Here is a 13,293-nt window from a genome sequence, read left to right on the forward strand (position 1 = left end):
AAAAAAAAATTTACAAACAATAAAAACCAAATATAATGAATGCTACTGCCGATTTTTACACTCCCGGGATTGTTCCTAAAACAATCAACCTTTTAATTGTCTTCTAAAAGTTAAATAAAAGAGCTAAAAACTTTAATTGAATGGTTGCAATTATGTCACATGGTCAGTCATAAATATTAAATGGTAAATGGTCAGTCTTTATGATTGAAAGGAATGTATTGAAACCACCGCTACTCCTCGCAGCGGTTGCCTCCCCGGCTGAACAATCAAGCGCACCCGCTACCGCGGCTGGGATGCTGGGTAATGTATTTTCAATACATTTGATCGTCCTTCCTCAAGCGCTCCCCTCCTACACTTTGGTAAACTACAAAAAATGATTGTGTCTTGTATAATGATGACTAGTTTTTTATATGATGAATACGAATAGTAAATAATCAAACTTGAATAAGATACTGAACGCAGCCAATAGGATTAGGATGCATTCTTCTCAAGTGGGAGCCACCAGACAGAGACAAAGATAAGATTTCGAAACGTTCAGAAGATCATGACCTGGATGACTGAGAATCTTCAACATGTTCAGAAAACCGAGCGAAGGACCGGTTTACTGATGCATTTAAAGTGCCTCGGAAAGTTGGAACTCTTACTAAATCGTCAGAGATGTTTTCAGCAGTCAAGCGTAATTTGCTGGCTGAAAATGTGTGCACAATCTAATCAACACTCATCAAAATCAGATTTACAGGCAAGGCGTGCAATCCACAAAATCAAATATTTTATGCATTTTGTTTAAACAATAAAATAATAATAATAATAATAATAATAATAATAATAACAAGAAGAATACTAAATGGAATGTCTTGTGATTGACAGTTTTATGAGTTTAATTTTAATAGTATCAAAGTCTTATATTCAGTTTTCCCATTAACATGAACGCAACTTTACCTTACCGGCCAGCGTCAGAAACAGCATTTTCTTGACGTCACGTGTTGTGAGCTTTTCGCGGGATATGAAGGCCTGGCTGTCTCTGAAGGTATGACAGTAAGCTCTGTGTATTACACGAGTTTTGTTTTTTACCTTGAAGCATGCATTTGGGAGCATGTAGTTCTCAGCTGACATCGCGCGTGTTGCGTTGTTCCACGTGATTTATGTAAAATTCTACAATCCTACAACTAAAATGTTACAGTTGGCAAGCACGGCTTTTTAAACGCTTTGCAGAGGACTGGAATACAACATTACACAGCATAACCTTACCAGACTAACATTTTAACAGCGGAGAGCAAAATCCCAGTAAAGAAAAAATTAAACAGTTTTACTTTTTTGTCTCACGTTTCAGATCGTCAGCCTCGATGATGCGGATTAATTTTTCAGCTCTCCCAATTTGTGTTTATCACAATTTCTGATTTACCAAAGAGTGGAAATTTCTTAATAAAAATAATAATAAACTTATTTTCTTTAGGTTATCTAAAATTTGAAACAACGATGCCTCCCAAGAAAAGAGCCAGAGTGAGTAAAAGATCTCCAAAATCAGGCAAGTAAATGCATTTGCACAGTATGACTTTTTGTCCCATTCCAGGCTTGGCCCCCCAGCCCACAGCTATATATGCATGTTTTATATGAACAATAATAATAATAATAATACACACACAAAAAAAATCATTCATTTATTTAAGGCTTGTGCCATTTGTAAACCCATCAATACCCACTGGCCACGCCTTCCTATGCTTGACAGCAGCATAAAAAAAAAAGAACATTAAAGTTCTGTTTTTGCTTTTGGTCTTGGATGTGTCACCGCATGGTTAGTTATCACATTTTCCAACATTGCAGGCAAAATCGATGATAGCGAGGGGACTTCTGCAGCCGACAGGAAGAGGAAAGCTGCAGCTCCTGTTGCGAAAGCTGGAGAGGCCTCTGAGTCTGCGGGACCTGCGGTGTTCACCCACTGGCTGATGAAGTCGGAGCCCGAGAGCCGCTTTGAAAACGGCATTGACGTGAAGGTACAGGAAGCAGGATCATCCTCTCTGTGAAAACAGTCCTGGCCTGCAGCGCATATGATCGCCATGCTTCCTTCTGCAGTTCGGCATCGAGGACCTGAAGGCTCTGCCCGATCAGACCGGCTGCTGGGACGGCGTCCGCAACTATCAGGTACAGGTCCACCAGCCGGCTCGCGTTGTGGCAGCGGCTTGAATTATGCGCACTCTGTGACGAAAAAGAGGAAAACTTCTCATTGCCTTCAGGCGCGGAACTTCATGAGGCAGATGAAAGAGGGACAGCGGGCGTTCTTCTATCACAGCAACTGTAAGGAGCCCGGGGTCGCAGGGATCATGAAAGTGAGTCCCTGTTCACACGGTAAAAGCAGAAATGTTGCATCCAGCAAACGCATTCAAGGTACTGCATAATTGTGAAGTGGAAGGATTGTGATACTAGGTTTTTAAAAATCTTTTACAGCTAAAAATCTGAAAAAAGGGCAGCAGGCGTTTACCACCCCTTTGTCTCCTGTACTGCTAAATAAAAGAATCTATGTGAGTGTAATTTAATCTCAGAATAAAAACAGCTATTCCCTGAAGGCTTGAGAGATTTGAAAAACTTCCTGTTTTCACTGCGTGAGCAACGGTTTGTTGCTCCAGATTCTCTCGCTTTTATCTTTAATCTCTTTGCTGTAACATCTGTTTCTAACACATAAGCACTTTTAAAACATTTTCTGTTGCTGCACATCATGCTTGGGAACTCCTCGTGTTTCACACCGTTTGCTCTCTTGGCGTGGTAGAAGGGCGCTAGCCTAGCTTTAGCCTAGCCTAGCTTTAGCTCCACAATGGCTTCCTCTCCTACTATTACTTCAGCTTCTCCGTCTCTGACTAAGTCTCCCCTTATCTCCTGCTCTCTGTGTCAGATGTTTAGCTATTCCTCTGCCTCCTTTAGTGATAATGATACTTGTAATAAATGTAGTGTTTTTGTAGCTTTGGAGGCGAGGGTGTCAGAATTAGAGTCCCGGCTCCGTGCTATGGAAAGACCAGCTGATAGCCGCCCCTCTGCTAGCGCGGAGCCACATAGACCTAGCGTTAGTTCACTTAGTGGTCCTCCAGAAGCACCCGAGCAGCCGGGTAAGCAGGCCGGCTGGGTGACAGTTCGTAGGAAGCATAGCTCTAGATTTCAGCCCCCAGTTCACCACCGACCCGTCTGCGTTTCAAATAAATTTTCCCCACTCAGCGACACACCCGCTGAGAAGCCGATCCTGGTTATTGGGAGCTCAATAGTCAGAAACGTGGCACTAGAGACACCAGGGACCATAGTTAAATGCCTGCCAGGGGCCAGAACGGGCGACATAGAATCTTACCTAAAACTGCTGGCTAAGGATAAGCGTAAATACAGTAAGATTGTTATTCACGCTGGCGGTAATGACACCCGATCACGCCGATCGGAGGTCACTAAAGTTGGTGTTGCTTCGGTGTGTGAGTTTGCTAAAGCAATGTCGGACTCCGTAATTTTCTCTGGTCCCCTGCCTGATTTGACCAGTGATGACATGTTTAGCCGCATGTCATCATTCAACCGCTGGTTGTCTAGGTGGTGTCCTGAAAACGACGTGGGCTACATTGATAACTGGAGAACTTTCTGGGGAAAACCTGGTCTGATCCGGAGAGACGGCATCCATCCTACTTTGGATGGTGCAGCTCTTCTTTCTAGAAATCTGGCCGGATTTATTAGTCCTCCTAAATGCTGACAATCCAGGGTCCAGACCAGGAAGCAGAGCCGTAGTTTAACACACCTCTCTGCAGCTTCTGTACTGTTACCCATCCATTATCCTATTGAGACGGTGTCTTTCCCACGGCCAAAACTTAACAGATCAAAAACTTATCTAAAAGGAACAAATCATAAAAACCTAATAAAAATCAATACGGTTCACCTTGAACCTAAAAATAAAACAATTAAATGTGGTCTATTAAATATAAGGTCTCTCCCTCCAAAGACTTTGTTAGTTAATGAATTGATTTCTGATAAACAGATTGATTTGTTTTGTCTCACAGAAACCTGGCTACAAGAGGACTACGTTAGTATAAATGAGTCAACTCCCTCCAATTATTCAAATTTCCACATTCCCAGATCTGTGGGAAGAGGAGGAGGAGTGGCAACTATCTTTCAGTCTGATTTATTAATTAGTCCCAGGCCAATTAATAACTACAGTTCTTTTGAACATTTAACCCTCAGTTTCCCTCATCCAAGCTGCAAAGCAATAAAACCTCTTCTGTTTGTTGTTTTGTATCGTCCACCAGGCCCTTACACTCAGTTTTTGGATGAGTTGTCAGATTTCTTATCTGATTTGGTGTTAAATACTGATAAGGCTATTATAGTGGGTGATTTTAACATCCATGTTGACACAGAATGTGATAACCTTAGTGTAGCCTTTAAAACTATCCTAGATTCAATTGGTTTTGCTCAAAATGTGCATGAACCGACGCACTCTCGGCTCCATACTTTAGACCTTGTTCTGACATATGGCATTGATTGTGAAGAATTAACAGTATTTCCTCACAACCCTGTCCTATCTGATCATTTTTTAATAACATTTGAGTTTAATCTAACTGAGTTCTCCACCCCCAAAAGAGGGTTCCATTATAGTAGATCTTTATCGGATAATGCTGTATCAAAACTTAAAGAGTCTGTCCCCTTTTTAATATCCTCCGTATTGCAGAAATGCCCTGCAGATAGCAGCAATGTTGTTTCTTCCAATTCACAAATAGATGTCTTTGTAAACGGTATGACTTCGTCATTGCGTTCTGCATTAGACAATGTAGCTCCCTTGAAAAAGAAGGTGATTATTCACAGGAAGCTGGCTCCTTGGTTTAATTCAGAGCTGCGTTCCTTGAAGCACAATGTTAGGAAATTGGAGAGAAAATGGCGCTCTACACACCAAGAGGAATCCTACCTAATCTGGAAGAACAGTCTATTGTTGTATACAAGACCCTTCGCAGAGCTAGAGCAGCATATTTTTCATCATTAATTGAGGAGAATAAGAATAATCCTAGATTTCTCTTCAGTACAGTTGCCAAACTTACTCAGAGCCACAGCTCTGTTGATCCATCCATTCCCTTAGCTCTTAGCAGTAATGATTTTATGGGATTCTTCATAAATAAAATTGATTCCATTAAAAATAAAATAATTGGCATCCTCCCAAACATGATTACCTCATCCTCAGTAAGTGAGGCAGCATTGGAGGAATCCTTAGAACCTGCGCAGTGTCTGAACTGTTTAAAAGCAGTAGAGCTTTCTGAGCTATCTAAAATTTTAGCTTCATCTAAACCTTCTACCTGTATGTTAGACCCAATCCCAACCAAGTTGTTTAAGGAGGTATTCCCTCTGATCAGTGGTCCTATTTTAGACATGATTAATGTATCCTTGGTAAATGGATATGTACCACAGGCTTTTAAAGTAGCTGTTATTAAACCTTTACTTAAGAAACCATCTCTTGATCAAGATGAGTTAGTAAATTACAGACCTATATCTAATCTTCTTTTCTTATCTAAAATTCTTGAGAAAGTAGTTGCTAATCAACTATGTGAACATTTACAAAGTAATGACCTACTTGAGGAGTTTCAGTCAGGCTTCAGAGCTCATCATAGCACTGAAACAGCTCTGGTGAAGGTCACTAATGATATTCTCATGGCTTCAGATAATGGACTTGTGTCTATACTTGTCCTGTTAGATCTCAGTGCTGCATTTGATACAGTTGATCACAATATTCTCCTACAAAGACTTGAGCATACTGTAGGGATTAAGGGAAAAGCATTAGGCTGGTTTAAATCTTATCTGTCGGACAGATTCCAGTTTGTTCATGTTAATAATAAATCTTCCTCAAACTCTAGGGTCACTTGTGGAGTACCACAGGGTTCAGTCCTTGGACCAATTCTATTTACTATATATATGCTTCCGATTGGCAAAATTATCAGACAGCATGGGATTAATTTCCACTGTTATGCTGATGACACTCAGCTATATTTATCCATAAATCCTGATGAATCCAATCAGTTACTTCGACTGCAATCATGTCTTGATGACATCAAAAGCTGGATGACTTTAAATTTCCTGCATTTAAATTCTGACAAGACAGAAGTTGTAATCTTTGGGCCAGAGTCTTCAAAAAATAAAGTTCTTAATCAATCCCTTAATCTGGATGGCATTAACTTGGCCTCTGGTAATAAAGTTAAAAATCTTGGTGTTGTTTTCGACCAAGACATGTCATTTAAATCCCATATTAAACAGGTTTCCAGAGTTTCCTTTTTTCACCTCCGGAATATCGCCAAAATTAGAAACATTCTGTCCAGGAGTGATGCTGAAAAACTAGTCCATGCATTTGTTACTTCAAGGCTGGACTATTGTAATTCTTTACTATCAGGAAGTCCACAAAATGCAGTTCGAAGTCTTCAGCTGATTCAAAATGCTGCGGCAAGAGTTCTGATGAAAATCAACAAGAGGGATCATATTTCTCCAATTTTAGCTTCCCTTCATTGGCTTCCTGTTAAATCAAGAATAGAATTTAAAATTCTCCTTCTAACGTATAAAGCCCTTAATAATCAAGCTCCACCATATATCAGAGCTCTGATTACCCCGTATGTTCCTAACAGAGCACTTCGCTCTCAGACTGCAGGTCTGCTGCTGGTTCCTAGAGTCTCTAAAAGTAGAATGGGAGGCAGATCCTTTAGCTATCAGGCTCCTCTCCTGTGGAACCAACTCCCAGTTTTGGTCCGTGAGGCAGACACCCTATCTATTTTTAAGACTAATGTTAAAACTTTCCTTTTTGACAAAGCTTATAGTTAGAGTGGCTCATACCCTGAGCTATCTCTATAGTTGTGCTGTGATAGGCCTAGGCTGCTGGAGGACATCAGGGTCTAATTTTCTCACTCTACTGATTTCTACTGTTCTTCAGTCTACTGTTCTCCAGTTTTGCATTGTATTACATTGAAATGACTGTCGTCATTTCAGCTTTTAACTTTTTGCTCTCTCTCTTTTTCTTCATAGTAGGTACACCTGGTCTGGCGTTCTGTTAACTGTGACATCATCCAGAGAAGACGGCTCACCCGCTACTACCATCTAATGTAGAACAGATTACTAGATCAATGTGTGCTTCTGTGCTTGTTTGTCTGTCTTGTTGTGTCTCTGTTCTGTCTTCTGTAACCCCAGTCGGTCGAGGCAGATGACCGTTCATACTGAGCCCGGTTCTGCCGGAGGTTTTTCCTTCCCGTTAATGGGTGGTTTTTCTTCCCACTGTCGCTTCATGCTTGCTCAGTATGAGGGATTGCAGCAAAGCCATGTACAATGCAGACGACTCTCCCTGTGGCTCTACGGTTCCCCAGGAGTGACTGCTGCTTGTCGGGACTTTGATGCAATCAACTGGTTTCCTTATATAGGACATTTTTGACCAATCTGTATAATCTGACCCAATCTGTATAATATGATTGAACTTGACTTTGTAAAGTGCCTTGAGATGACATGTTTCATGATTTGGCGCTATATAAATAAAATTGAATTGAAATTGAATTGAATTGAAAAAAAATGCAGATTCTGGAGGGTTAACCCCGGAGGAGCTGCAGATCCCTACAGCTCGGGTGGGGAAATTGTTGCTATTCGTCGTCACAGGATAAACCTGGAAGAAAGCAATACCTGAGACTGGCTGCATACGAAAAAACGCCTCACCTGTTGGACTTTTATTTGTCAAACTTTGTAAAATCATGTGCCGCTTTCCCTCCGCTTCACAATTACGCGCTACACTGCAAAAAGAAAACTAAAAATAAGTCAAATTTTCTTGAAATGAATGTATTTCTCCTGGATTTGAGCAGGTAAATAAGATTATTTGCCAATGGAATGCATATCTTTACCCCTAAAATAAGATAATTAGATATACTGCACTTAAAATAAGATGATGGAGATGAATTGTTCCTATTTTAAGTGTAAATATCTTATTCCATTGGCAAATAATCTTATTTACCTGCTCAAATCAAAAAAAAAAAAAAAACTCTCATTTCAAGAAATATTTTCTTATTTTTAGCTCTATTTTTGCAGCGTATTCCGGAGGTGTGCGAATACCTTCGGCAGGCGCTGACGTTTTGATGCTCCGCTCTGTTTCCTGGATCAGATTGTGAAGGAGGCCTATGTGGACCACACTCAGTTCGACAAGAAAGACGTCCACTACGACGCGAGCAGCAAGCCAGACAGCCCCAAGTGGAGCATGGTAAATTGAAAAAACATGGTCCGTTCAGTGGCTCTTTGTTAAAGGTCACGTTTAAAACCCGAGCTCGGGTTGCTGGTTCCTCAGGTAGACGTCCAGTTTCAAAGAACGATGAAGAGGTTTCTTCCTCTTTCGGAGCTGAAGAAGTACCACCTCCAGCACCGTGCCAACGGAGGACCTCTGAAGGACGTGGCTCTGTTTACCAGGGCCAGGCTCTCCGTTCAGCCCCTCACCTCGGGTCAGTAACAACCGGTCACTGTGTTTTATTTGATAGCCCCAAGCTGTTTGGAATATTTTCATTTAATTTTTTTTATTTTCTGTAGAAGAGTTTGACTTCATCTTGAGTCTGGAGGACAAGGAGCCGCTGTGAAGATCGTGGGACCCCGACGCGAAGTGACATCCTTGGCCGTGAAATGTACCAGTTGGAAAAAAAGATTTTATGGCGTAGAACTATAAATTTGTTTATTATGGCCCAAGATTACCTTTTTGGAGCTTTTTTTTTGCAGGAATGACTTTTTGCAGGAATGAGTTGTATAATAGAAGCCAAAAGATGCATTCACAGGATATAAAGGATAATGCCACCGGTTTTGATGGTTACTGCTTAGAGCTAACCTTCAGTTTAACCTTAAAAAAAAAAAGATATAAAAAACGGTAATACTACATCATTATTATTAATGCAGAAATGTTGGCCCACTTAAAAGCATGTCCACTAACTACACAGTATGTGCGCTAATTATTGTTGTGGCCTACACAGACGTGGAGGAAGCTGCTAAACATGGCAGCAGGCAGGCAGCCATTGAAACCCTCTTTAAGGAGGGCAAACATCAACATGTTTTTTTTCTGTAAAAGGGACTGGTTGTTCAGAGCGCTGTGCTCAAACACGTTGTAGACTGTTGAGTGGAAGGGGGGGGGGGGGGGGGGGGGGATGTAGCCAGTCCAACCAAACGTGAGCTGTTAGTCCTTTAATACCTCAGCCAGGCCACACCTCCATGCCGCATCACTGATACAGTCATTCATGTAAAGGAGCCACAGCCTGAGTGCATGTATTCAGAATTAAATGACTGAAATATTAGTTTTTTTCCTTTGATGTTCTTTTTTTATTGTAGATGCACCTGTATTCGTCTTATTTGTCATCATTTATGTACAGCAGTGTATGAAGCAAACGGAGCGGGAGCGTTACAGGCGTTTGACTTTGTTTTGTTGCCAACCCACGCAGGAAACGGGTTTTTGCGCTAACCATCAGATGAGAAAATAAGGCAAGTATTAAAAGTGGTGCACAGACTTTGTGCGCCGCGTCGAGAAAGCTAAGAGCTTCCTTGCACAATGGTGGTCTACATTATGCGTCTGGTGTTTGCACGACAGGACGTGATGATGAAAAATGCAGCAATGACTGCAGCAAGTTGAGTACGATTACATCAGGGAAGGCGACTCGCTTCTTTTTTTTTGCAGTTATGCATTTTTAAATAGAGAAAAAAAAGCGGCATCTGTGGAACTTTGGGTCCTTCAACACGTTCTGACCAGCTTCATGTTAATAAAGAGTGACAAATTTCTCTACTCATACAATCCCTGTTTTTTTTTTCTCAGGGAGAGACGATCTGCAAATGTATTTTAACATTGGAATAATAGGTTTCAGTGATTTTGCTCTGAAAACTGATTATGAAGCCAGGAACCTGCCCTTCCCGGACACCTGTTTTGGACGTCGCTCCCCGCAGGTGGAGGGCCCATGGTGGCGGAGCTTGATGATGCTTTTTCAGCTAAGCCCCCAGGAGCTGGGGCCCGGTCACCAGGCCCGGCTCCAGGAAAGCCCACTGATCTCCCTAATCCGATTGCTGTGCTCACTGTGCCAAGGCAGAGATCCCCCCTCTGTGTTCAGGGTCAGCCTCCGTCTCAAACACAAGAGGTCAAATCCTGGCGTCTTGTTTGTGAGTGTGACGGCAAGGTTTTTCTCCTATAGGACCTGCGACCAGACGGAAGTTGTACAAGTTCAATTAAACAATTAAAAATATGAGTCCAGGAGTAGAATGGCATTTTGCACTACATGAGTAGTGACACAATGTTACATTTGCAGAAAGGAATTTTTAGAAAAGGCATGCGGTTTTGCAGCACTGGTGCCTCCCAGGAGAAATTGCCAGCCTTACGGCATGTTTTCACCCTGCATGTGTAAGTTTTCTCCAGGTACTCTGACTTCATGGATGTTGTGGCCTTAGGTGGGAGTGTGCAAGGTGACACTGTGACGTCCTGTGAACGAGTTGTCAATCTGTCCAGGATCTAAACCCCTGACCCCCTCTCGGTTAAGAATAAAGATGGATGGATATAAAATTTGTATGAGATTTATTTAGTTGGATTCAAGCTAAATACTAGTTTTTATTGTAGAAAAAGCCTATGATTTATTTATTTTTTTTTAAATAAAATATCCAGAGCTATTAAACCAAAACTGTGTACATTTTCATAAAATTGAAAGCGTTTTTCACTGGGACCAGTGAGATTGAGAATACAGCTTTTCATTGGACGGCAGCGCTATCTCATCTCTTTTTAAAGAGCGGTCCGATCAGCGCACATCTGCTCGTCAGGCTTGGCACGGTTTCATGACAAGACGAATTCAAAGCGGGGCTAAGACTCTCCGGTGCATTGTTCCGTCGGAGCACAGTTCCTCCTCTACATTATCCAGCAACCCCTTTGTCTCCCAGCATTAAGATTTAATAACCTGAATGTCAGCGCGCAGATCAGACAGTAATACCAGCCGACACTATGATAACACCACCGCGCCGTTGCGGTGTCTCGAAATCCTTTCTAAATCTGTTTAACAGAAACACGAGGAACCTTCATTCATCCACAAACAGCAGCCGCACGTCCTTGGGCTTGTCTGGGGTCTACGGCAAGCTGGTTGCATAAATATCTGATACCTTTGATATCAATCGTTTTCACTGAATAAACATGAGACTACATTTAACCGGTCACTGGTACAACATTTTGCTGAACCAGTTCAAAAAACAAGAAGCGGGGTTTGCCAACTACAGCAACCTTTGATTGGTAGCATGCTAGCAGGCCCAAAAGCCAAAGCGCCTCATAAAAAAGAAAATTCCAAGCCTGTGAGATTTTTTGATTCAACAGAATGACCACAATGTCAAACTGTGGGCCGAAATCATTGGGTTGAAAGTACTCAGGGGGCTTTTCTCCCCCCCAACCATTGTTTTCACCTGTTCCACAAAAAGTTAAACATGCAATATTTTAATGAACCAAACTAGTAAAGTAGTTGGACAGAGTCACTAGTTAGTTTATTAGGTACACCTTGCTAGAACTCCCTTTTTCCTTAAAATGTTCCCTGTAAACACGAGAAATGGATGTGTGAAAATCTGAAACACTGAGGACCAAGTATTTCAGACCAACCAGTGTGGCACCAACAACCATGGCAAGTACAAAGTCACTCAAAGCTAATCAATTTCCTATTCCTGTTATGATTTTTTTTGTCACCTAATTGACATGCAGAAACACAGTGCAGGGTTCCCATACCTTGGTGAACATCAAATTCAAGGACCTTTCAAGGACTTTCCAGGACCAATTTCCTCAAATTCAAGGACCACACGTGGCGGCATTTACCTACTGTGACCGCTAAATAGGTTATCATATTTTAATACAATGCAAATTCAATAAAAGACTAAACGGCATATAAGTTGTTGGGTCAGAAGCAATGCAAGAAAGTGGACTTATGGATTTATAGCCTACATTGATATTGATCATATTCATAGCCTACATTTATATCCACAGTACATGGCTATGCCATACTACATTACATATAAGATGTACATTAGCCTACCGTTTCATGGAATTTTATGGAAAAAAGTGCAGCATTGAGATGTTCAGAATTATATCAATTTGTTTTACTTTCATCTTTGATTAAGCTAGTTTTTGACTTTGACCCTGAAAAGTTGCTAAATATAGCGCCAAGGTCGCTGAGTTGGCAACACTGCGTGAATGTAACCTATTGGACGCACGTAGGCCTAAACCGTAGCCTACCAACTAACAAAGAAGAGCGAACGTACTTTTGCAAATTAAAAGTCTGCGGAATCAACATAATTTTAAAAGATCGTGTGGTAGTAAAATAATGACACATGAGTCGTCATCCGTGTGAACTTTCAACCCCACAAAAAAATTCAAGGACTTTCAAGGACAAGGTGTTTTTTTTGGCTGTTTTCAAGAACTTTCAAGGGCCTTGAATTTATTTTTTCAGATTCACAAACTTTCAAGGATTTCAAGGACCCGTGGGAACCCTGACAGTGGCTGCCATGTGGTTAGCTTGATCACCATTTGCATTGACAAGCAATTAAAACAAGCGTACCTAATGGAGTGGGCGGTGAATGCAGTTGACTAGTCATCAACGAAGCTACTAGTTAAGACTTTCGTGCAACTTGTGCAGCACTTTGGCTTAGTCTTAGATCTGTTCCTACTAGTCGGTTAAAATGCTGCTATTTGGCAAAAAGTGTTAAAATCATATTTATTTTGTCATTGGAACCTACAGCCTAATAAAATTTGTCTTCTGTATTTAACGCATCTCCTAGGGAAGCGATGGGCTGCAACTGTGTGGCACCCAGCGAGCATTCTGGGGCTAACGGTTTTGCTCAGGATCTCAAGAGTGGCAGTCCGTGGGATTCAAACCCGGCAACTCACGGCCTCTCCACAATGCAAGCGCTCAACTCCCTCCCCTCCCATTGGTCGGAGTTCCTAAAGTGGTGCAGAAAAATACTGAAGTAGGATGAGGACTGTCAGACTAGTGGAATTGGAAAGTGATGTTTGATTAAAGATAAAGACAGCTTGCCATAAAGCTTGTGTATTTAGCACTTCCATTTTGCATTCTGAACCATATCAATAAAGTCACTCAATTATGCAAAAAAAAACCCACACACACCCAGGAATTTTCCATTTGGCATCAATTTATTGGACGTTTGGGAATGAGGAGTAATCGATAAGCATTTTGCAAAAGATAGATAGTTCTACTGTAATTTTTCTCTGGTTAAAAGACTAAAATCATGTTAGAGGCAGGAAGATTTTCATTAGCTTAATACACATAGGCACAACTTTCAAGT

The 13,293-nt window shown here is 41.4% G+C and overlaps 1 protein-coding gene across 2 annotated transcripts; it reads left to right on the forward strand.

Annotated features, from left to right (window-relative positions):
* Positions 1-888: 888 nt before the first annotated feature.
* LOC118556174 (thymocyte nuclear protein 1-like) lies at positions 889-9,089 on the forward strand. Of its 2 annotated transcripts, none has more exons than XM_036150336.1 (8): positions 889-1,027; positions 1,454-1,525; positions 1,822-1,991; positions 2,071-2,139; positions 2,232-2,324; positions 8,120-8,215; positions 8,300-8,450; positions 8,536-9,089. In XM_036150336.1, the coding sequence occupies exons 2-8, from the start codon at positions 1,477-1,479 to the stop codon at positions 8,580-8,582; spliced, it is 675 nt and encodes a 224-aa protein (XP_036006229.1). In that variant the 5' UTR covers positions 889-1,027; positions 1,454-1,476; the 3' UTR covers positions 8,583-9,089. The 2 variants fall into 2 exon arrangements, with proteins under 2 accessions (XP_036006229.1, XP_036006230.1); XM_036150337.1 differs by having other exon boundaries at positions 968-1,035.
* Positions 9,090-13,293: the final 4,204 nt, after the last annotated feature.

This window comes from Fundulus heteroclitus, chromosome 18, assembly GCF_011125445.2.
Source record: "Fundulus heteroclitus isolate FHET01 chromosome 18, MU-UCD_Fhet_4.1, whole genome shotgun sequence".
In the NCBI taxonomy this organism is placed as follows: Eukaryota; Metazoa; Chordata; class Actinopteri; order Cyprinodontiformes; family Fundulidae; genus Fundulus; species Fundulus heteroclitus.